Below are 26,391 nucleotides of genomic sequence, written 5' to 3' on the forward strand. Positions count from 1 at the left end.
TTTTCCTCATATCCAGCGTAAACCACAACTCGAGGCCGTTTTCTCTTGTCCCATCCCTTGTTCCTTGGGAGCAGAGCCCAGCCCCCTCCTGGCTCCATCCTCCTGTCAGGCAGTTGTAGGGAGTGATGAGGTCCCCCCTGAGCCTTCTCTTCTCCAGGCTGAACCCCCCAGATCCCTCAGCCGTTCCCCATCACACTTGTGCTCCAGGCCCTGCACCAGCTCCGTTGCCCTTCTCTGGCCCTGCTCCAGCACCTCAATGTCTCTCTTGCAGTGAGGGGCCCAGAGCTGAACACAGGATTCGAGGTGCGGCCTCACCAATGCCCAGTGCAGGGGCACAATCACTGCCCTGGCCCTGCTGCTGCACTGGTGCTGATACAGGCCAGGATGCTCTTGGCCTCGGCACAAGCTGCTCATGTTCAGCTCCATCAGTCAGCATCCCCAGGTCCCACCCAACTTGGTATCATCTACAGCAAACCTTGACCTACCAAAAGCTGATTCCTCAGAAAGACAGCATCACTCCTGCCCCTCTACCTCTGTGTTGTGCCTGCTTCCCCAGGCATTAGTTCCAATGCCACTTGGAAAGTCCCTGCTGGGACGACTTGGTCTGGTTTCCTGCTGAGGCAGCCAGAGATACTGAGCCCTCCTATCCGTGCCATGTATGCTGTGACATGCTGTGCTGCTCTCCGTGTTTGGTTGAGGGGATTAGAAACATGCCTAGAACCAAGTGCATGTTGGAAAAGATGTTTCACACACAAAGTGGTCTGGTCTGGAGGAAAATAGCAACGTTTATTTGATTAAATGAAAATAATTGGGGTTAAATGGGAAGGAAAATGAATTTTCCTTGCAATTACTTGGATTTATTATATGAAAGAATGACAGACCTTGTCAATTTTATCTGCTCTCCACAATTAATTTGGGGTCTTTTGCATCATTAATGAGAGATTACCTAGCTAGGTGAGAAGTTTTGAGTATTAGAAATGGGCTTTATTGATACAGCTTTGAACACCACTGTGCTCTTCTGGTCCGAAAACCTCTCCTGCTCAAACTCAAACAGAGTAACATGGCTATTTCCTTAAATTATTGTTCAAACATATGGAAGTCATTCTTTTCTCAACAGTTAGGGTGTTAAGGAGCAGAGAAAGCTGCTAACATGGTTTGCTCTCCATAAATCCTGCTTTACTATATAGTTCTTCCTGAACTACCCAGGTAGGTTTGTTAAATCAGAAGAGTGCTTGGGATTTAAAAGAAAATTATACAGTTTATTTGCTCTATAAGCAAATACTGATTTTATATTATATTATTTATATATATATATACTATACAGTACTTTGCTCTATAAGCATCGACTTCCAAAAAACCCATCAAATCCTATTGTATAGTCTAAGGACAGAAGGTGCTTTTTTGGGTGCAGATGAGCACCTGAAGTATCTGCTTCAGCTCTGGTGAGACACACAAACCTTGCAAAAGTTTAACCAGTGACTGAAGTAGCACAACAGAGGCATGTGGTGAAAAGAGGACAGTCCCCAAATTTCCACTGTCCTGTTTCACCTCTGTCATTCTCCTCTTTCTCCTCCAGCCCAAAGTCCTGGAAAACATGGTTGCTTCTCATATGAAGCTACTTTGTTTTGGGGATTTTTCTTGTTGCCTCTCACTATACCTTTCCTATTAGGCACCTGTTTTTGAGACATGAAATAACGCACCCTTCATCCCAGAAGTAGGCATCCCTCATACTTAGCAGTGTAATTATGGTCTCTAGCCCTTTCCAAACAATTTCTACCGCTTAAGCTCCATTTTGATTGCAGCTAAGTGTTGAGGTAATGTTTTTATTGAATATGATGCAACCTCTCTGTCATCATGATACTAGATTGATTCAATCTATTGACTAATTTATCACGAATTGTATACAATGATTATAGCTAGCTGGTGCCAGCTCAGAGCATCTCCTTCTGTGTGAAAAGATAGGCCTGTTTTTATTTTCTCCCTTTAATATCTTTTTACATTACCTACATTGCATCTCACTTTTGTTGTCAGTCACTCACCCAGCATCACGCAGCTAAGTCTACTCTTTGTTACTGTTCATACCTTTTTGCTCTCTGTCCTTGCAATTTATCACTATTCATTTTGCTCTTTCTCCTTGTCATCCTGTGGATCCATGAGGAAAAACTGATTCAGCCATTGGAGCATCCCTGAATTCCTCCAAAGTGAACACAGCTGCCGAAACCCCTCTCCTTGCCTCTGGTTCTGGCTTTATCTGCTCTGGGAACCCCTAGCACTGGCCCTGCAGACATTCTGGCAGTCTTCAGGCTCCTGGTGTGTTTGCAGAAGCAGATGTTATTGATTTGTACAGCATCTTTAACTTTTCATGGGAGGCTGCCACATATGGTGTTGCTTCTAACCAATTGCTTTCCTCATCTATACTCTTCTGATTTCTTTTGTTGTTGTTGTTTTTCATTTTTTCCAGGATTTTTTTGATTTCTATGCCATCCCATCCAGCTATGCCAACCTCCTCTGCATTTCTGCACCCCAGTCTCTCCCACGTAGCTCTTCAAAAGGAACACATTCCATCATGCCTTTCACACTGATTTGGCAAATGGCATGAAATTTTGCCCTTTTAGTGGGATTCCAGATTAGCTGGTCCCTGAAGCTGATGCAGAGTGAGTCTAAACATTAGAGTATGTGTCAGGCCCTATGTGGCATGTACCAACCTGAATGGATGCAACCAAATTCCAGTTTCCATTCCTGTTTCCTGTCCATACTGCCTCCCTGGTCACTCTGTGGCTACTACTACCAGCGAGAGGCAGTCAGAGGTGACACTTCAATAGCATTTTTATTTGGGCTTGGCATCATCCCCTGTTCTTTGCTGAGAGGGTTAACTGGTGATCTGGTCTGACTGCTAGTCCTTATCTCTGGGAATGATCCAAACCCAAGGAATGAAAGGAAAAAAAACTCACAAGGAAACTATTTTTTGGGTTTGTACCCAAAGGCAACATTTTGGGTTGAGTTTGAACTTTGCTTTTGGGTTGTTTTGTTCCCTTTGCAAATAAAACTCTCACAGAAGTGACAAGGAGAACAAGCTGGTTTACTTTTTTCAAGCTAGAGAAAGGGGGAAATAGGGAGAAAATACCAATATTTTAATCAAGAGACAGAAGAATCAGCCAGAAGTAAAGGATTTTCAACACTGTGTGTGGAAAATCTGTAAGAATAGCAGAGGTAAGGCTATATTAACTATACTTCCTCAGCTTTATACAAGCATTTATAAAACATGAATGAATACCAGAGGAGAATATTTTTATTAACAAAAAAGAATTCAAACACAAGCTTTTAATACCAATATCAGGAAAAAAAAACAGTTCATTTATTTAAACAGCAGTTTGGAAATCAGAACCAACCAAACAAAAAAGTAGTTACTTTCCTATGGATTTGGATTTTGGAGTTAAAATCTCTTGATGGCTTCTAGGGAAGCCTTAGGTCTGTAGTAATTGTCAGGAAACAGCATTGCTGACTACAGCACAAACCAACTCAAATTGTGCTGATTTGGTAGGTGAAGCCTTTGAAACCAGGGGAGCTTGTGGAGGAGTCAGAATCTTAAGAAATGCCAGTATTATTTCAAGGGAGGGTGTGGAGAAAGCTCTATTTCCAAAAGGAGTGAAACTGGAAGGTAATTAAGCTCAGCAGCATCCTAGAAGCCAACACAAGGCTTAACTTCTGAGTCCAGCTTGGACTGAATCTCATGGCTGAAAGTTGATACGGGCTTTTCCTAGTGCAGGGAGAGTTAAAGCATGGTCTAGCAGGGCTGTGGCCTGGATATACTCTAATCTTGAGTGCTGAGACATAGCAGGTAGACCATGCAGTGGTCTGGGAAGTGGGGAGAGTTAGGATCAGAGTGCTGGTTTGCGCACTGTTATTGCTGAAGATCTCATCTGTGTGTTGAAGATCATCTGCATTGGTCCACCTTGTATGAATGAGGTTTAGCTCTGGTGTTTTGTCAGTGTTGCCAAAGGCTGAGCAAGCAGCCCCTGAAGCATATCTGCACTTGTGTCTCATGCTTGGAATAAGAAAAACTACTTTGAGAAAGGAAGAAAACCACAAAAACTCTTCTATCTTTCTCTCCTTATGGGGCCCTGTTACGAAGAAAGTTGGTTGAGTAACAAGACCCAAGACATGCGCTGGTACATTAACACCGCTGAAAATGTTAGCCACAGATACTGATTCCTTAACCTATGCTACTTGAGCACAAGACAATTTGTAAATGTTGAATAAAGGATGTGATGAACTTCTGTTTTAACGAGATAACCAAGAAATGGGATTTGCTTCATATCTTAAGATCTTAGACTATATCAAATGTGTAATAAAAATATTTTCTATAGGTTTTTAAAATATATACATATATAAACTACCTTAATTTTTAATGCCCTGTCAATATTGATGTGGTCTCTACAGTATCTAAGTGTAACTAAGTGAGGCTGCCCAGCAACCTCCAATATACCTCAAACAGTGATTACAAAACTTGAAGCCTTGACCACACTGTAAATGAAACCTGCTTGAAAATGGGATCTGTAACTGCCTGCTGGTCCTGATCCCACACGCACTAATAGTCAGGCTAAGTCCACTCCTGACTGTTGGAGCTGGATTAGGTCCTAGACACAATCTCAAAATGATGTGTTTCCAACCCTTGTTGGCTGGGCAATGCTAAAGGCACCTGATGGAGTTACTGAGACCCTTGAGGCACTTCCTGGTAAAATAAAAAATACTAGGTATTTCTATTTAGAATGCCTAGTGACATCTATAAGCATCTTAAGGCAATTTGGGCACATCTATACTTCATTTTGGAGAGAGGCCCAAACTGACTGTATCCCAGACATGGCCTTTGCTCAGACACTGGGTGTAGAATTGAGTCAAGCTTAAGCGTGGTTGAGACCTTGGGCATGATGATGCAGCAAAGAGTGTTCATGTCTGCATTCTTCCCACAGCATCTATATCCATATATCCCCTGGCCTTGCTTACCCAGCCCATGTGAGGAGTTGGCAAGAAGAGCTCCTGCAAATGGAGTGCCTGCAATGGCGCATGGGGCCCATGCCACCTTCATCAAAAACAACCTGAATCTGGTGACAGAGGTGGAAGGGGGTGAGGTTGGAGAAGCACACATTACTGTCTGGTCCACTGAGGACAGCGAGGATGACGGGTTTGGGCTGTGCCAACAACACACAGCCAAATCCAGTTTGTATTCTTGTTTAATCTAGCTCTGTGTCTAAAGCAAGTTCAAATCTGTTTCCCATGCAAGGTTTGAAGAGGTGTAGACAAGGTGTGAAGACCAGATCCTGACCTAATGCAGGCAAAGTTCGCCATTACCATTGGCCTGAGCACTCACTCTTGCATTATACTTTAAGGTAGGTAGCATGAGAGTTCTCCTGCTTCAAAGAGTTAATATAGGGGATTTGACCACCGGCAGAGGAAAGTTTCTCACTGAGCTTTCGGTTCATTTGCTCCATGTGCCTGGTGTTTTTCCTGGCTTGCCGGAGAGACCTCTTGACTTTCTTCACCCGATCTCGCAGCTGCTTGTTCCTCTTCTCCAGCGTCGCCACTTTCTGCTGCAGCTTCTTCACTCTGTCCTCCTCCTCAAACAGGGCTTTCTGCACTGAGGAGCACATGAGCTGAGGGGACAGGAGAAACAACACAAAAATAAGTGAGCTTCACTCAAAAGCTTATTAAAGCAAGGGGTTCCTTGAAACACCCCACAGTTCTACAAAAGCAGAATGCTTTTTTTGGAAGTTCTATACTATTTTCATACCTTTTTTAGTAAAATCCTCTCTTTCACTTCTATACTCAGAAAAGACAAAAAACTGCTGATTTTAATGACACTAATGATCCACAATTACTTTTATGAGCTGTTTTGACAGACCTGTCCAGCCCACTACATTGCATTTCTGGTAAGAAACGAGTTCAGGCCAAGGGGTGTCAGTTTTGGAAAACTCTAGGTTTGATTCAGCTTAGCAGCCCTTCAGAAACCCCAGATTTTGATGCAAGCCTGCCCTTTCTTCTTTACATCAACATGTGAAATGGGGACAGCACCCACAAAACACAGACTGCTTGGGTTTGCTTTTTCAAGAACTGAGTTATCTTAAACACCTCATTATATGGGCTTCTTTCACAAAAAACCCTAAAGGGTAAATTCTCATCTGTCTCTAGAAGCATTTAAGACCCCATAACTTTAATAGAATTGATTTTTTGAGGGGGTTATTGGCTGAAAACTACCCCTCGCATTCTGCCTCTTTCCAACATATTGCAATATTGCCCCCAGGAGGAACATCCAGCTCTTGATGTCCGCTCATGCCTTTGGCTCTTAGGCAGGCAAGAAAAAAAGCCAGCTTCAAAGCTGCTGCACCCAAGGCATCACTAGAAGAGCAGCTCACAGGGCATCTTCAAATTCACTGCATTGCATTGTGGTCCAAGAGTAAAACATCTGTTCTTCCTCTACTAACTCATCCTAGGATGAGTCTATATCTCAGCTACATGTGATTGCCATGTTCACAGTCTCCTGTTTCTGACTTGCTTCCCATTTGTACGTCCAGTAATAGGAATGGGATGAGAAACACCAGCTACAGAGGCTGCTGGCTCGTTTCAATGCAAAGGAGTTGTGTTCCTGATGGACAGTGTCACTTGGGATGGGATTCAGCTGCCTTCTCTTAAGCAGCTAAAAGTGAGACTTGTGTCTAGGCTCCTCTCTTTTGGTTTCTCCCATAATGTCTGCAGGGAGAGACACCCTTCAAGAGGGTGGAATCAAGTGGGAGGAATCACTGAACACAACTCTCTCTTTTCACTGGCTACGAAGGCACCAAGTTCCATGGGCCACGTTTTGCAAGCAGGAAAAGAGAAGCCACCATCAAAATCTATTTCTGCCTGGGGTGATGTCCCTCCTTCCTTCTTTTCCTACGAAAAGCGTCCTGAGATATTTTACTGTGCAAGTGGGACTTTCAGCTAATTCCTGCACTGGTACAATGTGAGGAGAGGCAGAGTCTTCTGCTGCATTTATCTCCTATATACATCTAGATTATTTTGTGTGTGTGTGTCAAGCACTCCTGGAGCCTGGATGGGCTTTCTCTGGCAGAACATTTGGAACAGACAGGGAAACTAAATAAACAAGTAAATCCTCACTGTGATGATGAAGGATTACATGTTTCTTTCCATCTTGCTTTGTAGTATTTTCAACAACTGAAAGTAGGGGAGGGAGCCCGCTTTGATGAATAACATTTCATTTGCTTTGGAAACCCCCAGCAGCTGAAAGCCCTGGCCAGTCAACACAAACACAGCAACTGCTTCCAGTCCCCATGAGCCCTTGTTTCTGGTGCAAAAGCACTGCAGTGCTCTGCTAAAAAGCAAATGCTTGCTCCGACCATCCTCTCATAAGGGTTCTTTTATAAATACATACAAGGGAGACTGGGAGCTCACAGATAGAGGGCCAGAAATTGCACTGAAGAGGAGGGAGTTTGGTTTTGATGCCAACTCATTTCAAGTGCTGTTTGAAAACAGCCAGCACATCTTGGCTTTTGTGTTTGCCAAACCCTTGCAAAACTTCAAGCAGAACACTTCTTGAATTTAAATCCCTGCAAAGGAGAGCACTGAGTTAGGAAAAGACGTTTGCTGGGAAGACAGGAGGTGGAAACTCTACTTCATGAGGGATTTCTTGCCTTTTCCATCGATGTAGTGATAGGCACGGCATATAACATAGTCCAATGCAGAGGAACAAACAATTCACACAGCTGGAGTGTGAGGTTGTGTGAACCCAACTATGTCTCATCTGTCTGAGCTGACTGCTAGGGGAATGGTAATATCTGATGGCAGACATCAGGGATGGCATTAGCCTCATCCCACAGGCACTCCCAAACTTTCTGAGGTTAGTCATCTGTCAGCAGAGGTAATCCAGCTCTACATAGTCATTCAGAAAGTTCTCAAACACCATCAAAAGCTATCCAGCTCACTGGCTTTTGCACTCCCTCTCCATTCTGAAACCAACCGTTTAGATCTTAAATTGTCCGGATATATCCAGAGAGATGACTAAAGCAACACAGTTATAAAACACTGGGGTACTGTTGGACAGGCACAGCTTTGTTTACCAATAGGGTAGGTGATAGGAAGAGCACAGCTTGATAGCTGGATGCCTGCCTGCAATCACAGGATTACCAGCTGAAAAATAAACTCTTTGCTCCTTCTACATGGGGAAAAATAACAAGGTGGAGTCCTCACATTCTCACACACTGGTCACAAACAACAATTGTCACACAGCTCTGCAGTGGGGGTGATGTTTAAACAAGGGTGCTATCCTACCCTTGCTCTTACTGCTAAGGCCGTGGCCCACATGGGTGCAGCCAAGGTGCTGAGAACTGTGCAACTGCAATAGCTAGGAGCACAGCTCAGCCAGTTTAACTAATCCAGCTGCTGAACACATAGGTGAGAAGTTAACCAGCCTTTGGTCCGTGTTGGTATTTGAATACCTGTTGTTTACAGCCAGATGAGATATCCCAGCATTACGCAATCTTCCCTATGGAGCCTATCTACAGAAAAGAGTTTCACACCCCATTTTAGGTGGTATCATGCACATAGAAACGTGCACAGTTTGCACTGACAACCATCCAGAGCAAACCTTAGTCCAAAGGCATTTCTGGGACTGGCCTGTGCTGCTATTCCGCATCATAGCTTGACACAACAGGTACAGTAAAAGGTGGTGGTGATGGGGCAGTTTATGCAATGTTTAAGGGACAATGAAATCTTTATCCAGCAAGGTAGGTCACTGAGGAGCCAGTTCCAATTAGTGCCACTGAAGGAAAGGGTGGATAGCTCACAACTCTTATCCCCACATGGTATCAATAGCAGCAGTTAAGCAATGGCATACATGCCCCCAGACCTGGGAAACAAGGAGGACCAGGAAATAGCTCCTGAGAAAAACTAATGGGTTATTTTTTCTAGGTTTCCTTTAAGCTATGTTCTCTAATGCCCCACAGTTCAGAAGAGTTGTTTGTTGTGGAGATCTCTGTCTGCTCCTCTGCTTGTTTCAGTTCCACAGTTATGTCAGCAAGGCTTCCTCAGCAGTAGTTAACTCGAGTCCAGAGCATTATCAGGAGATGTCACAAGAAGGGTAGCACAAGAAACATATAGAGCCTTAGGATTTATCCTGGACAGCCTACAGCTGTGAAACTACAAATTAAATATATCTGAGTATTTGTCTGAAACGTCCTGTCACAAATATACCCGGTTTTGAGTTTCACCACATCTAGATGATTTACAAGATCTGTCCATCTGCCAAACAAATCAGCACTGTAACAAATAAAACTGATTTTTGGAGCATCACGTTACAGGCATGTGAACCCTTTACCAAACACCCTGAACTGACGTATATATATATACAATTGCCTGATTGACAGACACATACATCTGCCTTCTAGAAGCTTCATTTGAACGGAACAGTGGATAGGAAAGGCATGATGGCAGTGTTCATCCACCACAAATTGTCCTTAAATGGCTGAAGTTAGTGTTACAGAGCTCAAATAATTCAAAACCCAGCAATGGCACCCAAGTCTTGCCTTTCGTCTACTAAAGTGAGAGGAGCTGAGTTCTAGCTAGCTCCTCATGCATGTTCCCTTGGGGCAGCACTGCTAAAAAGCACTGGAGCTCCACTACCTAAAAGTCTTTCACTTCAGGTATCTTAAGAATACCTTTCACAACAGACAGTCTTTTTAGACATTTAGATATAGGGTGTCATCAGGCAAGATGACTGTAGGAATGTCTTTGAATGTGTGACAATAAGACTGATCTCTGCATGGACATGACATGGGTTTAGAAGACCTGGGCATGGGACATTGTTTTTTTGCCCTCAGATCTTCTTGCTGACTCCTTCACTGGAGCAGTGCGTAGCCACGATGCTCCTTTAACATTCTAGACTGAGCACTGCCCGTGTGCAACCTATTGGGAACATCTGGTAGAAGAAATGAATCTGGAAACACTGCAGGTTGGGAAGCACAGGTCCTGCTGAGCCTCCTTTGCACTGCATCCCAGCAACCTCACCCCATCCCCACACCACTCTCCTCTTGCCTTTCCCTGCTATAAATCTGCTCTGCAGCAAAGGCAAACACTGCATTTGCTGTATGTTGACTTGCTGCTCTGTGCTTTACTGCTGTTCAAGTTATATAAAACATCTTAAATCAAAACCTTATGCAGCATGAAGTGCGTACCTCCAGCTCTATTTGTCTCCGCACTGCAATAATTCATGAACTCTCTCTCAAGGGGCTCAGTAGCCAAACATAGCTCTTTATTTTTCTTTAACTCCATCAGGACTCATTTTCCTAAGGGCTCTGAGCTGCTGGGGAAGCTCATAAGGGCACATACAGAATATTCACCTCTCCTGGCCAGGATGGTCCCCTTTGAGCCCTGCCTTGCCATAGCCACATTTCAGATCCTGAGCATCACTTCCTCCTTCTGTTCAACCCCTTTTAGCAGGCTACATGGGCATGAGCATTTGGATAGAAAGATGGACAGTGTGGCAAAGGATAGCAGGAAGGGTCTGGCAGCAAAGGGCATTGGGTTTGGGATGGAGTGACTTAACCTCCAGTTATGGGAACATTTTAGATAAGACTAACACTCCTGATGAAGTGTGGAAAAGCCCCTGTCAGCACTGTTAAACCATCCCCTTGGGTCAAGTGGTGGGGGAATGGTAGTGCTGGGTTAAACCACCTCTGCTTGCTGCAAGACTGCACTTTTCAGAGGTACCAAATCGGGGCCCCAAGGGCAGATCCATCATCACTGGCATTAATGGAGATGAGCTGGGATTTCACCCTGGGACTTTCTATGCATCACCAGGATATGTAAGAATAGAGAGAGTATTGATTGCGGCTGTTCTTATCTTACCTTACTGATTGTTGGGTCAGCATTTGCCATGGGAGGTGTAGGACTTGTGGCCTCCACTTCATTTGAAATACTAGAGATGGGGACTTCACTGGGGTATGAAGCATTACCTGCAGGGAGCCTTTGCCAGGCCTCCCCCCCCCCCCCCCGAGTTGTCTCAGCACCTTTCTTCCCATTTCACTGCTCTCTAAAAGCAGATTTTCACTTTAAGCTCCTAAGATGCAGCCAGTCAAGGCAAACCATCTCACCTTTCCCAATCATCACTGGAGAGAAATGGCATATCCAAGGGGAGATTTCTTGCCTACCTTAGACACCTGCCTCAGGTGGACCACTTTTGGGGACACATCTCCATTGCCCCACTAGCTCAGACTGAGGTGGATCCCACCCCGAGTCCCACTAAATGTCAGCTGGCTTCTCTATCTACCTGGAGCAGGTTGCAAGGGCAGCATGCAGATACTGTTCTTGGAGTTTGGAGAATCTTGCCCTGGAAACACCCAAATCCATGTCCATGAGCAATCATGAGTCTTTAAAAACAGCCCTGTTTGTTCCAGTCTACATCAAACCACTGCTTGGAGGAAAACCATCCCAAGAATCATTGGAGGGCTTGCCAGGGGCAGCTCTTGGACAGCCTCTTGGCTGGTCTCTTGGGTAATACTTGGCACTGACATCCCCATGAGTAGCTGAGAAGGGCCCACGTACCAGGAAGATGTGAATGGTGTTTACAAGCTGTGACATAAGGTCTGAGTGCCAGCAGCTCCATCAAGGCACCAGCTCAGCACAGAGGATGGTTTACTCACAGGGAGGAGAGCTGCTCACAAGGAAAAATACAACCTATTCTTGTTCTTAAATTATGATCTTAAACTGAACAACAGATCTTCTAAGGAAAATATATTTCCCCAAGATTAAGTGCTTTGCAGATCTTCTCTGGCAAGTGTCTGGATTGTTGGTGGCTGTCATCTGCAGTGGGTGCTGCAGGCACCCATTTCAAAACCCTACCCTTTGCCTTTGAACTCCCAGACCTTTCACCTCTGTTCCCAGGCTGGGGTGGTTTTATGGAACACAGGGGGATTAGGAGGCACTTGAGGGCTAATGAAGCCATGGATGTACCTAGAGAGAGGTTCCTGGCCCCCAAACCATGCCTGTAGCTTGTGCGGTGTCATTGGTTTCCCCAGACACTTTGAAATGCTGCTGAGGAGGGGGGATGCAAAGACACCACGGGACAGTCACAGACAATCCTCTCTGCCAAGACTGGGGATGGAGGTGAAAATGTGTCTTCGGACTCGTCACTGCCAGTACCCAGGAAGGGATCAACACCTTATTCTCTATACTTGCAAAGCAAAAAAGGCGATGGTTTAACAAGAATAGAAACCACACTCATCAAGAAAGCAGGAAAGAGGAAAAACAAAAGGTGTAGGATATGAGCCAGGCTGCCTACCACAGTCACCTCTCTTGTGCCAAGTGAGCAGATAAGTCAGTCCTGACAGTAAATCCCTAAACTCCCTGCCCAGTCAGTGGGAGACAGAAGGTCTCCAGGAAGAGAAAAATAAATCAAAAGGACAGAACTTCACTCTGGGGCATCTCCAAGTCCCTTTCCACTCCTCGCTGACCATGCAGGCAGCAAGGGAGGCACACCAAGAGCCAGCCGGCTGCTTTTCCCGTCACTCCGAGGCGGAGGGGCTCTGCTCTCGCCTTGTTTCCTTTGAAAACGTTCCTCCGAGCGATTCGCCCAAGATGCCACAGGAATGTGGTGGTGGATCTGGGAGGGGAGCGGCAGTCAAGTCTCGTGTCTAAGTGGTTTAGCAGGAGCAGCCGTCCTCCTCCTCGCCTGGCTGTATCCACAGAGCACTGGGCTCAGTGCTCAGCTCCATACCTTGTGCTTTCTTCATTCTCAAGAGCTTCCCAGCCTTCTGCACCACTCCTGGCTTAAGGCAGGGCTGTGTTTACCCTTTGAGATGGATCAGGGATGGTGGGAAGCAGAGAGTCCTACAGACATCACAGAGGTCTAGCCCCCAGGGACAGGCAGTGCCACCCTGCCAGCCTCTTTGCTGAGACCCATCTCACCCCACTGTGATTCCCTCCATCAGAAATACTCAGGGTGGCCATTGAAATAATGAACTGTGTGGCAGCACATGCCTCCTTAGCATGCAAAAGCAGGGATAGCAGCCAGGACACGGTTTCTGTCTCTCCACCCCTGTTACAGGGGATATAGAGAGCTCACTGCAAAGACAGATAGCTCATGGATTTAGCAACATATCTATCTGCAAGATATAGATTGCAAATACAATCCAAGCATCAATACAATACAATACAATTGCAGCATCTGCTCTAGTTCCTTCTAGGTACCATGCATGGGTGGTAGATATTCCTCTGTCCTGTTCCTGGAGAGTGCATGGTGCAGGCAGATTAAGATTAAGCTGCTTGCTTATAGGCAAATGACACTTACATAAAGTGCACTACACATCTCAACTATGCTGAGCTTAAAGGAAAATATTTTTAATAAAGAAAAACAAAGCCTTTCCTCTGTAGCTAGAAGCAATTTAGGTGCTGAGAACAGAAGAAGGTTTAAGTCTACCGGACAAAACAGGCTTCCTAGATTCTGCATTTTGCTCTGCCTGAATGCTGAAAATGACTGAGTTACACAGTTACTGCTTTTGCTTTTCCTTTTTTTACCCCCCTTTTTATTTGGTGCTCAGAGCTAGGGATGCAGCTGCAGCTGGGCTTCAAAAGTCTCAGTAAGAGGCTTTTCTTCTATAACACGTACAAAAAGTTTCCATTTCCACAGCTACCAAACTTTCCAAATCTTGCTATCCACTTTAATTTCCACCTCAGCTTTTTCCCCACCTCATGTTATTATTACCACAATAAAACTAATTAGGTCTGCTATGCCTTAAATTACTTTGCCAATATAGCTTACCTCAAGTGTATTGTACTCCAACTCAGAGTTGCTGTGTGACCGCGTCTCCAAGCTAAACTTGTTTTAGTTGGCTTGTATTTCAATAGGATTAGGTCACTATTCCCCTCATACATACACACAGCAAATTAATTAAATACCAAGAAAAGGATAAGACCAGCAGGACCCAGAAACAGTGCATTGTGTCCTACCCTCTTACTGATGGGAACACAGGGAAATGAGAAACTGCTGATCAGAACAGCATCTTAAGCTTTGCTGCTGTTTATTGAAATGTCAGTGTAGACTTTTGAATGAGCTGACCTCTACTCTATATTATAACACCTCCCTGAACCTTCATTTAATTTAATGGTCCTGGTTAATAAACTGGATACACCCTATAGCAGGGTAGCACTGCAGGAAGTACAATACATTCAAATATGCCATCCTTAGATTCAGCTGAAGTTGAAAAACAGCATCAGCTGGTAAGGAAACATACTTTTCTTTACCAATAGTAATTTATGTGAGAATAAGACTAGTTTAAACCAGGGTTATACCTGGTTTGAGATTTAAGTATAGTTTACTTCAGACTAATGTATGACAATTTGTAGGAGTTCCCTGGGGGTGGAACAGAGGTGGTTGTTGTTTTGGTGTGATATGGATGTCTGAGAGCTGAGGTTGGGATTAAACATAGCTGTTAGGGGTGAAAAAGTAATAGGTGGGAGAGCTGAGGCATGGGAGTATGGGAGGCACACGGAAACAGGGAAACAATATTGATGAAGGGCTTAATGAATTCAAAACCACCTGTGGGCAAGGCAATGCCAGACCTGACTCCTTGACAGGTTCAGAGCACAGATGCTCAGTGCCCACATCTTGCCAAGAGGAGAAGGGAGGGACTCGTATTAGTAAATGTAAATAAAATATGGTTTGAAAAAGCCTTTGCTTCTCTGTCATCTCTAAGTCAAGATGAGGAAAGAGAGAAGCAGAGCAAATCCCAGCAGGCTGGGGCGGGGGGGGCATTGGCAAATGGCCACAGTGTGACTGCAATGCACTAAAAGTTGCCTCTCAAGAAAACACAGAAACAGGGATATTCACTGTAAGTGGAGTCCATGTTCCGCCCCCCCCCCGAAAAAAATTTATCATACCTAGGGGAAGTTTTCTGCACAAGAGGAGAATCCATGCTGAGAAAGGCAAATGTTTAAAGTTAACGCAACATCTATAAAAGTCGTGTTCCTCTATAAATCCCTCCGCTCTGAATGTCTTGGCTTTGTACTTCACATACGCTGCTGCAGCTCAGCTGCCTTTACAAACAGATAGGATTTCCTTGGCTGCAGGCTTGGCTGGAAGCACTGGGCATGCACTGCTGCTGTGCACAGCTTCTGGAGTTCAAAGAGCAAATGAAGGTGCCCTGGGGCAACCTGCTCTCCTCAGCCGCTGAGGTGTCTATAGCTCTCCTGAGCATCCATAGAAACTGCTGTAGCCATTTTACCTCATTTGTTAAGTCCACTCAGCTGCGGAAAAGCAGGGGGTGTGAAAAGGATATACTCAGACCTGCATCTACTTGTGTTTGGTGGGTTCTTTGGGGTTGTCTTCGCACCACCCTGCTTAAGGCATCTAACCTAGATCCTGGGTGGGAAATACTGGCTTTCTGGGCTCTTTCTACGGTCGATGGAGAGACAGATATTAATCTGAAGAGTGAGTCAGAGAAACTAATTTAGAGCAGGGAGCAGGTACTCAAACAGAGCTGAGCTGTGTGGAAACAACTGTAACACCATGCTTAGGCACACAGCTGGAGACGCCCCTGCCATGGCGGGAGCAGGACAATAGGTTCTAATTAAGGCTTTCCCTAAAAGCAATAAGGGACCTGTGAAACCTTGAGGGCTTGCTCTCTTCTTTTATGAGACCCCACCTGGAGTACTGCATATAGATCTGGTGTCCCCAGCATAAGGACATGGAGCTGTTGGAGCAAGTCCAGGGGAGGCCACGAGGATGATCAGGGGCTGGAGCATCTCCTGTATGAAGACAGGCTGAGCAAGTTGGGGCTGTTCAGCCTGGAGAAGAGAAGAGAAGGCTGTCTGGAGACCTCATAGCAGCCTTCCAGTGTCTGAAGGCAGCTACAAGGACGCTGGGGAGGGACTCTTCATTAGGGACTGTAGTGATAGGACAAGGGGTAACGGGTTCAAACTTAAACAGGGGAAGTTTAGGTTGGATATAAAGAAAAAATTCTTTACTGTGGAGTGGTGAGGCACTGGAATGAGTTCCCCAAGGAAGCTGTGGCAGTGTTCAAGGCCAGGTTGGATGGGGCTTGGAGCAACCTGCTCTAGTGGAAAGTGTTCCTGCCCATAACAGGGGGATGGAACTGGATGAGCTTTAAGGTCCCTTCCAACACCAAACATTCTATGATTCTGAACTATGTCAGTGTGTCGTGGTTTAAACCCAGTCAGGTAATTCGTTCGCTCACTTCCCCCCCTTTCTTGCCCTCCCCCTGCTCTCGGAGGGATGGAGAGGAGAATCAAAAGAATGCAACTCCCACGGGTTGAGATAAGAACAGTTTAGTAACTAAGGTATAACACAGATCACTACTGCTACCACCAATGATAATAATGATAAAGGAAATAACAAGGGAACAGAATACAACACCTCACCACCAGCTGACCGATAACTCGCCCCCCAAGCCCGACCAAGCTCCGACCGATACCTCCTCCAACCCTGCAGTCTCCCAGCCCTTCCGGCTAACTCCCAGTTACATCCTGGGCATGACGTGCTGTGGTATGGAATACCTCTTTGGTCAGTTTGGGTCAGGTGTCCTGTCTCTGCTTCCTCCTGGCTTCCCCTCCTCCCTGGCAGAGCATGAGGCTCACAAAGTCCTTGGCCAAACCAAAACATCCTTGTTATCAGCTCTGTTCCCGAGCTGAAATTCAAAACACTGCACTACACCAGCTACCAAGAAGGGGAAAAATGACTGCTACTGCTGAACCCAGGACACAGTGGCATCGAAACCAGACTGGACGAAGCACAGGGGCTTGATGACAGGCATCTGCCTGAGCTGCTCTGCAAGCCCAGAGCGAAGAGGAAACCTCAGCAAGGAGCTGTTCGCTGTGCCCAGCAAAAGCAGCCTCAGGAGAGGTCAGTGAGCAAGCAGTGACAAACAGGCATAAGCACAGCAGAGGACCAGGTTCGGCCCTTATTCAAGCACGGAAATGCCACAGGTTGCCACAGCGGTGAAGTGGAAAAGCTTTGTGAGGTTGAAGAACCAAAGACAAAAGGGGTGGAACAACAAACATCTGTGATCTGCAGGCGCTCTCTGGCTAATGTCAGGAGCCAAAGAGGCAAAATGCCCAAGAGACTAATCAGCAGCTCTGAAAAACAAGCTCCAAGCACTAACATCTGGCTGATGGGAGCTCACTGCTACTCAAAGATATTCCTGTCCCACCAGGCAGCTCAGAGCAGCCTGTCCACAACTCCAGCCACTGCGTAGGCTGTAAATCCTTAAAGGGCCCTGGACCACCCTGGATGCAATAAATGGGCAACAGGCTACTCTGAGCATGGCAGAGCTTGGCAAATAACCAGTCTTCAAGGTGCAGAGATGTGATATTTAAGGACCACCCTCCTGCTTGCCTGTGCTTAAATGGCCCCAAGCATTCAGGGCATTAATGGCTGTTTCCATAGAATCAAAAGCTGTAGTTTCACTCAAGTACAATCCCTCAGGTAGGGTCCTGTTCCTGAGCCAGGATTTCAATTCTCAGTAGGAATTTTGGGTCAGTGAAATACAGTTATATTTGAAATTCAGCATCATATTTAATGGCCAAAGTCTCTCTCTGCTGCTTTGCTCTGCTTCATATAGACTCAGAAGCATCAGAAACTCCTGTCACATCCTGCACAACTTAATGCATTATACAGAGAAAAGCTTTACACACAGGACTGGTTACAATGTCCATGGAAAATAAAGCCTTAAGGTAAGGGTAACTCAGGTCTCCCCATAGACACAAGGCTGGAGCCCTCTTTTCAGCCCAGTTTCAGGGAAAGGAGGATTGCATCCATGGCTACACTGGATAAAATGCCCATGGGGCTGACGGATGTCCTGTGGCAAACTCTTACCTGCAAGCATCTAAATTATAGAGCACACACTCCACTGCTGGTTAATGTTACAATGGTGGCTCTCAACTGTTAAATCCTAAATTAACAGTTGTGTTGGAGCAAGATAATTACATAGCAAACGCCACACCACCACACAGCGAGCACATAGCAATACCTCTGAGCTACAATTACAATCATGCACTGCTTCGGTTTTTGGCTCTTTTCTGAATAACTGCCCCATGATTTGCAAAATCTTGTAAAATCCTGCTGTTATGTGCACTTACCTGTAAAATCTGCTATTGTTCCTTGCAAAATATTTAGGTAAAGGTACCAAGCAGATCCCCTGTAAGTCTGTGTTACCGTTTGTATATGTGCGTGCATACAAGGGCTTTAAATCTGATTAGGACATTAATTTGCTCTATCAGTCCAAAGTTCTTCTGTGGATGCTCATTTTGCTTCTCTCACATTTCCCTGACACAGAAGTTATCTATGCTTTCACCAGCTTTGTATTGCATCACTTGAGCAATAGCAAGCTGGGCAATAGCTCTGGACAGCTCCGAAGAGCAGATGATCTGAATCGCCCCAGAGCTCCTGCAGTAGCAATCACAGTACCATAGAATCACAGAATGGTTTGGGTTGAAAAGGACCTTAAGATCATCCAGTTCCAACCCGCTGTCATGAGCAGGGACACATCACACTAGACCATGTCTCCCAAGGCTCTGTCCAACCTGGCCTTGAACACTGCCAGGGATGGAGCATTTACCATTTCTCTGGGCACCCTGTGCCAGTGCCTCACCCCCCTCACAGTAAAGAATTTCTTCCTTATATCTAACCTGAACTTCCCCTGTTCAAGTTTAAATCCATCATACCTTGTCCTATCACTACAGTCCCTAGTTCTCTAGCAACCTTGTAGGCCCCCTTTAGATCCACACCACGCGCCATCCGTGCAACCCCACAAGAATTGCCTAAAATCATTGCAATAAAGACAAAAATACCCCCAAAAGCCACCATGAGGAAGCCAAGACCTGGCCTCCAGTCTAGTCCCTTAACTAGGGCACTTGCCTTGTCTTTTGGCAATGGTTATTTTGGAAAAGCAAAATCACAATTATTTTGAGCTGTGTTATCTGCACAGCTTGTTCTCATTAAGCAGCATGTGTACTTCACACCTAATCAAAGAGGGCCAGTAAAATGACTGTCCTAATCAGAGGAAAGGAACTGGATGTTTCCACTACAGGCAGGGCAATAATCAGTTAGGGGAAAAGTAGTCCCAGTGAGAAGTATTTCTCTGTGCTTCAATTCTCTATCTCCAAAAATGGGGATTAAAGGACATCTGTGATTTGCAGAATTTCCTGAGCCATTATAGTCCATACCAGAAAGGCCTATATTAAAAGCCTGGATAGTGTTGGGACAGGACCAATAGGGGAGCCAAGACCTATGGTCAGGTACTTCATTCCCATGCAGAATGATCACAGTGCTTCTCTGTGCACATTCAAAGTATCAGCCCAAACCCAAGATTTTTTCCATGAATGGTAGTGCTAGGCATTGCCTACCACTGCAGCCTTCTCTCTGGTGATCTGCAAATGTATTTTCCAGTAAGGATCCTGGATAAATTGCCTGGCACTGGAGCACACTGGCTGTGCTTACAATAATGAGGGGTTTATTCAAGAAAAGTTTGTAATTTAAAAGTTGGATCTTTCTTTGTCACAGATCAAGGCATTGAAGTCCATAGAGAAAATCCTGGTTATGCAAATCATAAGCTTAGATACATGAGCAGTGTCCAAGGGATTTCAGTGTGTGCTGTGTCACATTCATACAGTCATAATCATTTAGGTTGGGAAAGACCTTTTCAAGTTCTTTTCATGGTTTTAAATATGAGCAAAGGGACAGCTTACAGCAACTGCCTTCACTGGGACATGGAAAACAAACTCAACCCTTCTTAAGGCATCATTCACCTATGGGGACAAATTGGGTGCGAGCAACAACATGCCAATGGTCACACCTGTTCTTCTGGACCTAAGAGCCAGTAAACCAGCAGGGAAGGCAGCAGAAGAATACACAAGGAGTTTTTACAGGAAGGGAAGGCAACATTTATTCTCACTCATCATCTAAGATAGCAATTATCATGAGTTTGAGGTAATGTGGAAAAGCACAGCAAAAACATGGCACTAAGCATCTAGAGAGATTGGTAAAGACCTTTTCCTGCAGGTATTTGAGGCCTCTCACCATCAACCAGATATGATTTCTGGTTAATATATGTCAACTGCAACACAAACTCAGCTGAAAAGACTGGATGACCAGTTTGTTTAACCTGATTCCTATGCAGATTGATCTCTCAGTTCAGCCTCAGTCTGTTTAATCCTGTTAATAAGTACATCACTGTACTGACATGCAGCACCTACGCTTCGCATGGAAGCTGGTGTTACTGCAAGACAATCAAACTGGTGATCTACACTGCTCCCTTAGGACACTTGTGGAGCATTTCAAGTGAAGAAGCATAAAAAAAATCATAAAACATTGCACATTTCAAGTTTTTTTCCTTCCATATTCTACCCACCTTAGAGATCCTGCCACTTACTAAATGTTTATTTAATCCCTTCCTAAAATAACCTTTTACCATTGAGAACTTTGCAAGTGTTTGGGGGGGGAGGAGTTGTTTGCTGTTTTGACGGAAGGAGGGAAACTAATTTATTTCCTCGCTGAGATTTATGTGTCAAGTTTTAGCTTGCAGCCAGAGTTTTTTTTAGCCGAGCTATAAAATCTGAAGATAATTCCAACTCTCCATCCTCAGTGACTTTTATGAAGCAATTCCTCATAAGTGTAAAATAGAAGGAGACTCCACACCACGGAAGTCTTCAATGGAAATGAGGAGATCCGTTTCTGCACAGAAGGGCAGGAACATATGTCAGTCTAAGCAAAGCTGTCAGAAAGCAGAAACTCAGCCCCTGCTTACTAAAAACTGGTGAACACGTTAATGAGCCTGTGTCTCTTAAATGTTTTGGTTGCAAACTGAGAGCAAGGAAGAGGTTGCACTTGTCCATGGACAAAATAAAGCTAAGTTTTGCTTGAGACATCAGGCTTTTTGCAAACTTAAGAGCAAATGCTTTGATGTGGTACCTTAAAGATGCTCCTTGTCTGATGAGCCTGTTCAGTTCGATGTTGATCAGCTGGAAGGTGGTATGCTCATGTCTTCCAGCAAAAGTCATAGAAATCCCTCACTAAGCATGTGCAATGTTGTACTGCTCCATCCCTTCTGTCACCTTTGCCATACCAGACCCAGAGCAACGGTGATGGCCTGACCCATGCCTGGGCAGTAAGGTGGCTGGAGCAGCTGCTTGTGGACTGGATCAAAGTGAATAGCAAAGAGTCAGCAGAGATGAGTAACTACATGTGCCAGAAACCCACAGTGAGACTTGAGTGCCTGAAACTCAAAGTCTCAGTTGAGACACTATGAAAAGGCTGAGGCTTTGGCTACATTCACATCAGAAAATCAGTTGGAGCAAGAGGAACATACCTGTGCAATGAAGCTCTAGATGTGTTTGGGTGAGCACATATACAGGGAAAAGGGATCAAAAGGTGTGTGAAGGACCAACAACGGATACCGTGTGCTCCCATTAGGAGTTGGTGCACACAAACAGGCACCTGGAGTAGCTGGCTGAGTTTCCCCCAGTGGGAATCTACTCAGTGGGCACCAAAACCTCTCTGTGAATTGAACCAACATTTGCCAAGCTAAACTGCATATCTCCTACTCACCAGGCTCATTCCCTGTCATGAAGGAGATTGCAGTGATCTGACACATCTTCTTGTTGACAAGCCTATGATGGCTGCTGTTCCCACAGGCGTTTTGCCTGAGCTCCATGGCTTGGGAAACCTTCAAACAGTAGACCTCACAACCATTGCACTTCATGCAGTACAACTGGTTTCACATTTGCCTCCCATCCTTCCTGATGTGCTGGATCCAGCCCTTGGAAGTCTCGGCATTGAGCTGGTAGGGACCCCTCGCAGCTCAGCTGAGGATAGAAGGTGGTGATGAACATGCTGTGCTGCTCCAGGACTGCGTAATACAATTGCAGCTCAGAAATAGCAGCTCCCCAAAGAGCCATCTACTACCAGAGCTCAATATATTTATCTCCCTGAAGTTTCACTAGAAAGCTCAAGCAAAGAGGAGGGCTGGCTTGGCTCTAAAACAGCCCTCCTATTTCCCTCTACTTGACACACTGCAAATCCTTACTGGTGCTGACATCCACACTCTCCCAAACTCCCCCATTTTTTAAGAACACTTAAACCAACAACTGCTGGGAAAACACGGAGCCTGTGAAGCCACCTTGGCTGTGTTTTAATGCCTTATGGAAATATCCTAATGCTAGACAGACGTTCATGGTATGTTTGCACTTGTAACTAAGCACCGGCTACACTTGAGCTTGGCTGTAATGAGCTCTCCCCAGAATACCACACGTGAAATACAGGCAAAGAGACAGGATAATCGTTCAGAGTTGCATATGATGGAAAGTGGACATCTAGCAGCAAGAAGTCAAGTAGATACAAGGATTTCCATATTACCTCCCAGCTTTGCTGATGACCGTCCACATCTTTAGAGCCAGCTAAAAATTGTTTTGATACTAGAGTTCCAAAGTGAGTCCCTCGGGTACAATTATGAGGTTGGAAGTGAACTGAATTTAGTAAAAGCCACAGATGTTCAGATTTACTAAAAAAATGCCAAAAAAAAAAGAGCTTGCCCCAACCTTTTGCTTTATGTGAGGCACTGGAGAGTGACAGATCAGAGGAGATGTTCTGCTATAGACTCAAAGAAATTAGTTGCTTACATGACCAGGTAGCAATTTGGATAAGGTGACAAAAAGTAGATCATAAGTAATGTGATAACAACACCTAAAGAAACTGCCATTTGCCCAACAGCCACATGTCAGCTTACACATTCCTTTGAAGTCAGTGGTGTCATTGCTGGGTAGGTGTAAACTCATGTCTTAGATCACTAATTTGAATACTTAAATTTAGCGAAGACTATCAAAAATATGTGTCACATCCTTGTGTACACCTTTGATTGCTGAGGGAATATTTCTCAGGTATTTCAAAGCTTAATTATTCAAAGACCTCTTCAGAAAATTAGACTAAAACTGATGCACATGTAACAATACTCAAGAAACAAGAAAATTATACGGTAATCCAACAAGAACACCAGTTGATTCAATCACTGGGCTTAACTCCAAAGTTCAGGCTCCTCCTTGTGTTTGACGACAGCTTTTTGCATCTTTAGCCAATCCCAAACCCAAGACTACGCCAGACAGTGGTAAGGATCTTCTAGGAACAATTCCCCTCGATGTTAATTTGCAAGAAGGGGTCATATGCAGTTATATCTAATCAGTTCTGAGCTGAGTTTTGAATCTTAGATGGTAACACACTGGGTGCGGATGTGGATTGCCTGGGCTTTAAAAGTCCTGGTTAAGAAACAATGAAGTTACAGTTATGGCCATGACAACGCATGTCTGTGACAACCACAGATGGGTTCTCTTCATCCTGCATGTGTTACTCATTAAGCCACTGTAGTCATTACAGCTCACGAACAGGTCCTACACAGCATCTGTGAGGTTTGCAGAAGCTCAGAGGAAGAGGACACGACTCTGCTCAGCTCTGACAAATTACAATCAATTCACTGTTACAGATCTTCCATGTCTTCAAGAGCAATATGGTTTTACAAGGCACTTCTGCTCCTTGTAGCCAGCAGAGTCAAAAGCTTCTTGAAGGCTACTCAAAAATCCATCTCCCTATTTCCAACAGCACCCATAAGAATCCCCCATAGCAGCTGTGAGCAGATTTTGTTCCAAATCCCTTACAACAGCAGCTGGACACCTCCGAGTGTGGGGCTGCACTGGCAGGACCGGTGTGATCCATCACCACATCCCCAGCTGATGGCAGGTCAGTGGTGTGCTGCAGATCTCAATCTGCTTCCTGCTCCTTTTTTATAGCTTCACAGTGTCAGCTGAGTTGAACCAGTTTTCTGGACACTTTCCCATTTCCTTAATACTTCAGCAAACAGCACTAAGAGTGAGAAAGGGCTCAGAGCACATTTTTAAAGGAAACCAAGCACTCCTGGCTGTCACTGCTGTGATGTAGATGTATAGGCCCTTGCTTTCACCCTGTTTTTAAAGCTGCTGTACAGGGTGTTTTATTGCATTTGATGGGGAGTTTTAAAAGGCTCTTGTTGTGAAGACAGCCTCGACATGGCAATGCTTTTTCTCACCCTGGTTCTTCATCTGTAGTCAAGCTTGATAAAATGGTGCCTTGGACAGTTTCTGACCTTACTCTCAGGGCTGCTTCTTGTTCACTCCTGGAGTTGAGATTTACTTGTAAGTATGGCTTTACAATGTTTCCTATGCCCTACAGGGACAAAAATCCCTAAGGATGGGTTTTGGGGCAGGGACACTGGAGCTATTTGTGTATAGCCCCAAAGCCCAAACCCTGAGTTTTATGTTAGCCAAACTAGAAAATAAAATATTGAAAGTTCAGAACCAGTATGGGGCAATGTGGGCAACAAGAATCATTTCTGTTTAAACCAGATTAGATCCGTCTTCTTTTATCAAACTGTTGGAAGTCACCCTTTATGCTCACCAGATGACTTCAGCAGGTGCCTATAATTCCTAGAAAAAAGATCCAGACCCTTTTTCAGTGATGGGGAGTCCATTGTCACCTCTGGCAAATCAAAGATCAATGATCTACTCCAGCTTAAAAACACCCTGTATTTAAGTAGGGTTATATGGATGTATTTTACTACCAGTTTCAGTTGCAGGTCAAAACCCAAAGACTTAAGGCAAAACATTTCTGCTCTGATTTCCAAATCAGGAAATCCTCGCTGTAACTGCAGTCTGCCAGGTAAGTCATGCTCCCACCCACACCACATCCAGGTGTTCAAGGAGGTCCTACTTTCCCCTCCAGAGAAACACAGTGGCCTCTAGCAATGGCTAATTAGCACTTTGCTGATCGACGAAGAGCCAAGGAGCGTTTGTTTCTATATTATTGCTGACTTCATAACCACTCATTACATTTTTGTCAGGCTGCCAGGGGCCTCACACACACCTGCACACTGCCCACATGGCTGTTAGGAAGAGATTTACAATAATTAATTGTAACATTCCTATCACACATCTCCCCACCCATTTCCAGCAGCAGCATGTAAGCCCAAACCCAGGCATGTCTAATTTCCCCTCCTTGTTAGCTATGTTCACAGCACTAGAATAAAGTCTGTTCAGAGCGCCTTCTGTTTGCATCCTTTGAAGCTTTTATTCATTTTTTAACTCATACCTTTATTTAATCCTAGGTGAGGAATCACACTTTCTTTTCTTCATATTCTGTTCTCCTCTGGTTATTTGTTCGTGCTTTCCTGACTAGTCTAGACAGCCCTACCACTTATGATTTTCCTGAGATGGACACTTTCCAAACTGCATGGCTCTCCTCCCACAGAACCCGGGCCAAGCTTCACAAAACCAAACCTCTTCTCATAGATCACCATTTCCCTGGCTAGCAATTAACTTCCAGAGCTGAAGACGTGGGAAATAAAGGCTGTGCAAAATACTCATCACTTCCAGGACAACTTCCCAGTTTCCAAAGACATCCACTGTCCATGTAGCATCCCACCAAGCTGCATCCCTCATGCTGATATTCCTACACCCTCTCTACTTCATGTTTATCTTTGTAACCTCCCAAGCTGCTCCTCTTTACTGGTCTTCATGCTGCCTTTCTGTGGGAAAGCAGAAAGGCCCACTGACAATTTTCTTCCCCCTGATTTGTTTCTAGTCTGGTTTGCATTTTAGTTTTCTTTCTTTCCCCCCCACCCCTGCACCATGTTCTGGTTCTATGTTCTTCTCAGGTTTCACTTTCTCTCACAGGTTGCTGGCACTATTGACATCCATCTGCACTTAATCTTTTTGGGGTTAAGTATTACACACAAATATTTGCTTTCCCTGTTGGCACTTCCAGCAGTCTAGGCAAAACCTTGAAATTTCCCTGTGGCAATAGCAGTGGGAGGTCCCAGACAGTCAGGAAAGAGCTTTTACTCCTCTTTTCTCATGGACTTGCATTGCATAGCATTTGTGGTAGTTGATTCCCATCCAGGACGGGACAGAAACAACCTTTGTTGAGGATCCGACATCAAGCATGGTCTTTAACCTTGGAGTCCTGTGTTAGGAGAGGATATAGGATAGAGGTCTACACAACCACAAGTGCCATGGAGGTGTTAAATAGAGACTGACAGCATCTTCCAGCAGAAGAGCTGGTGGTATCTGATGATATAGTTGGAACCAGGTTCAAGGCAATCAAAAAGTTCTAATTCTCAAGAGGAGGCTGGACAGCTTCATGGAAGATAAATCCACTGAAAGTCACTGAATATACAGGAAAAACTCAATATATGGGAATTGCTTCACCACAAACAATCCTTCATCTGAAAATACTGGAGGCTGGGAGAGCATCCAAAGAACCAACATACATCATTATCTTCTTTTTACACTCTTTCCTGGGTACCTGATGTA

The 26,391-nt window shown here is 44.8% G+C and overlaps 1 protein-coding gene across 1 annotated transcript in view; it reads right to left on the minus strand.

Moving 5' to 3' along the window:
* Positions 1 to 3,348: 3,348 nt before the first annotated feature.
* Positions 3,349 to 26,391, minus strand: part of CCDC3 (coiled-coil domain containing 3) — a 40,123-nt gene continuing 17,080 nt past the window's right edge. The window contains exon 3 of the mRNA XM_061467252.1: positions 3,349 to 5,651. Within this exon, the coding sequence (XP_061323236.1) occupies positions 5,376 to 5,651 (276 nt within the window). The 3' untranslated portion in view covers positions 3,349 to 5,375. The remainder of the gene's footprint in view (positions 5,652 to 26,391) is intronic.

Source organism: Pezoporus flaviventris, unplaced genomic scaffold (assembly GCF_033815535.1).
Source record: "Pezoporus flaviventris isolate CSIRO_AGI_PZ_B2104156 unplaced genomic scaffold, CSIRO_AGI_Pfla_v1 ptg000045l, whole genome shotgun sequence".
NCBI classification, from domain to species: Eukaryota; Metazoa; Chordata; class Aves; order Psittaciformes; family Psittacidae; genus Pezoporus; species Pezoporus flaviventris.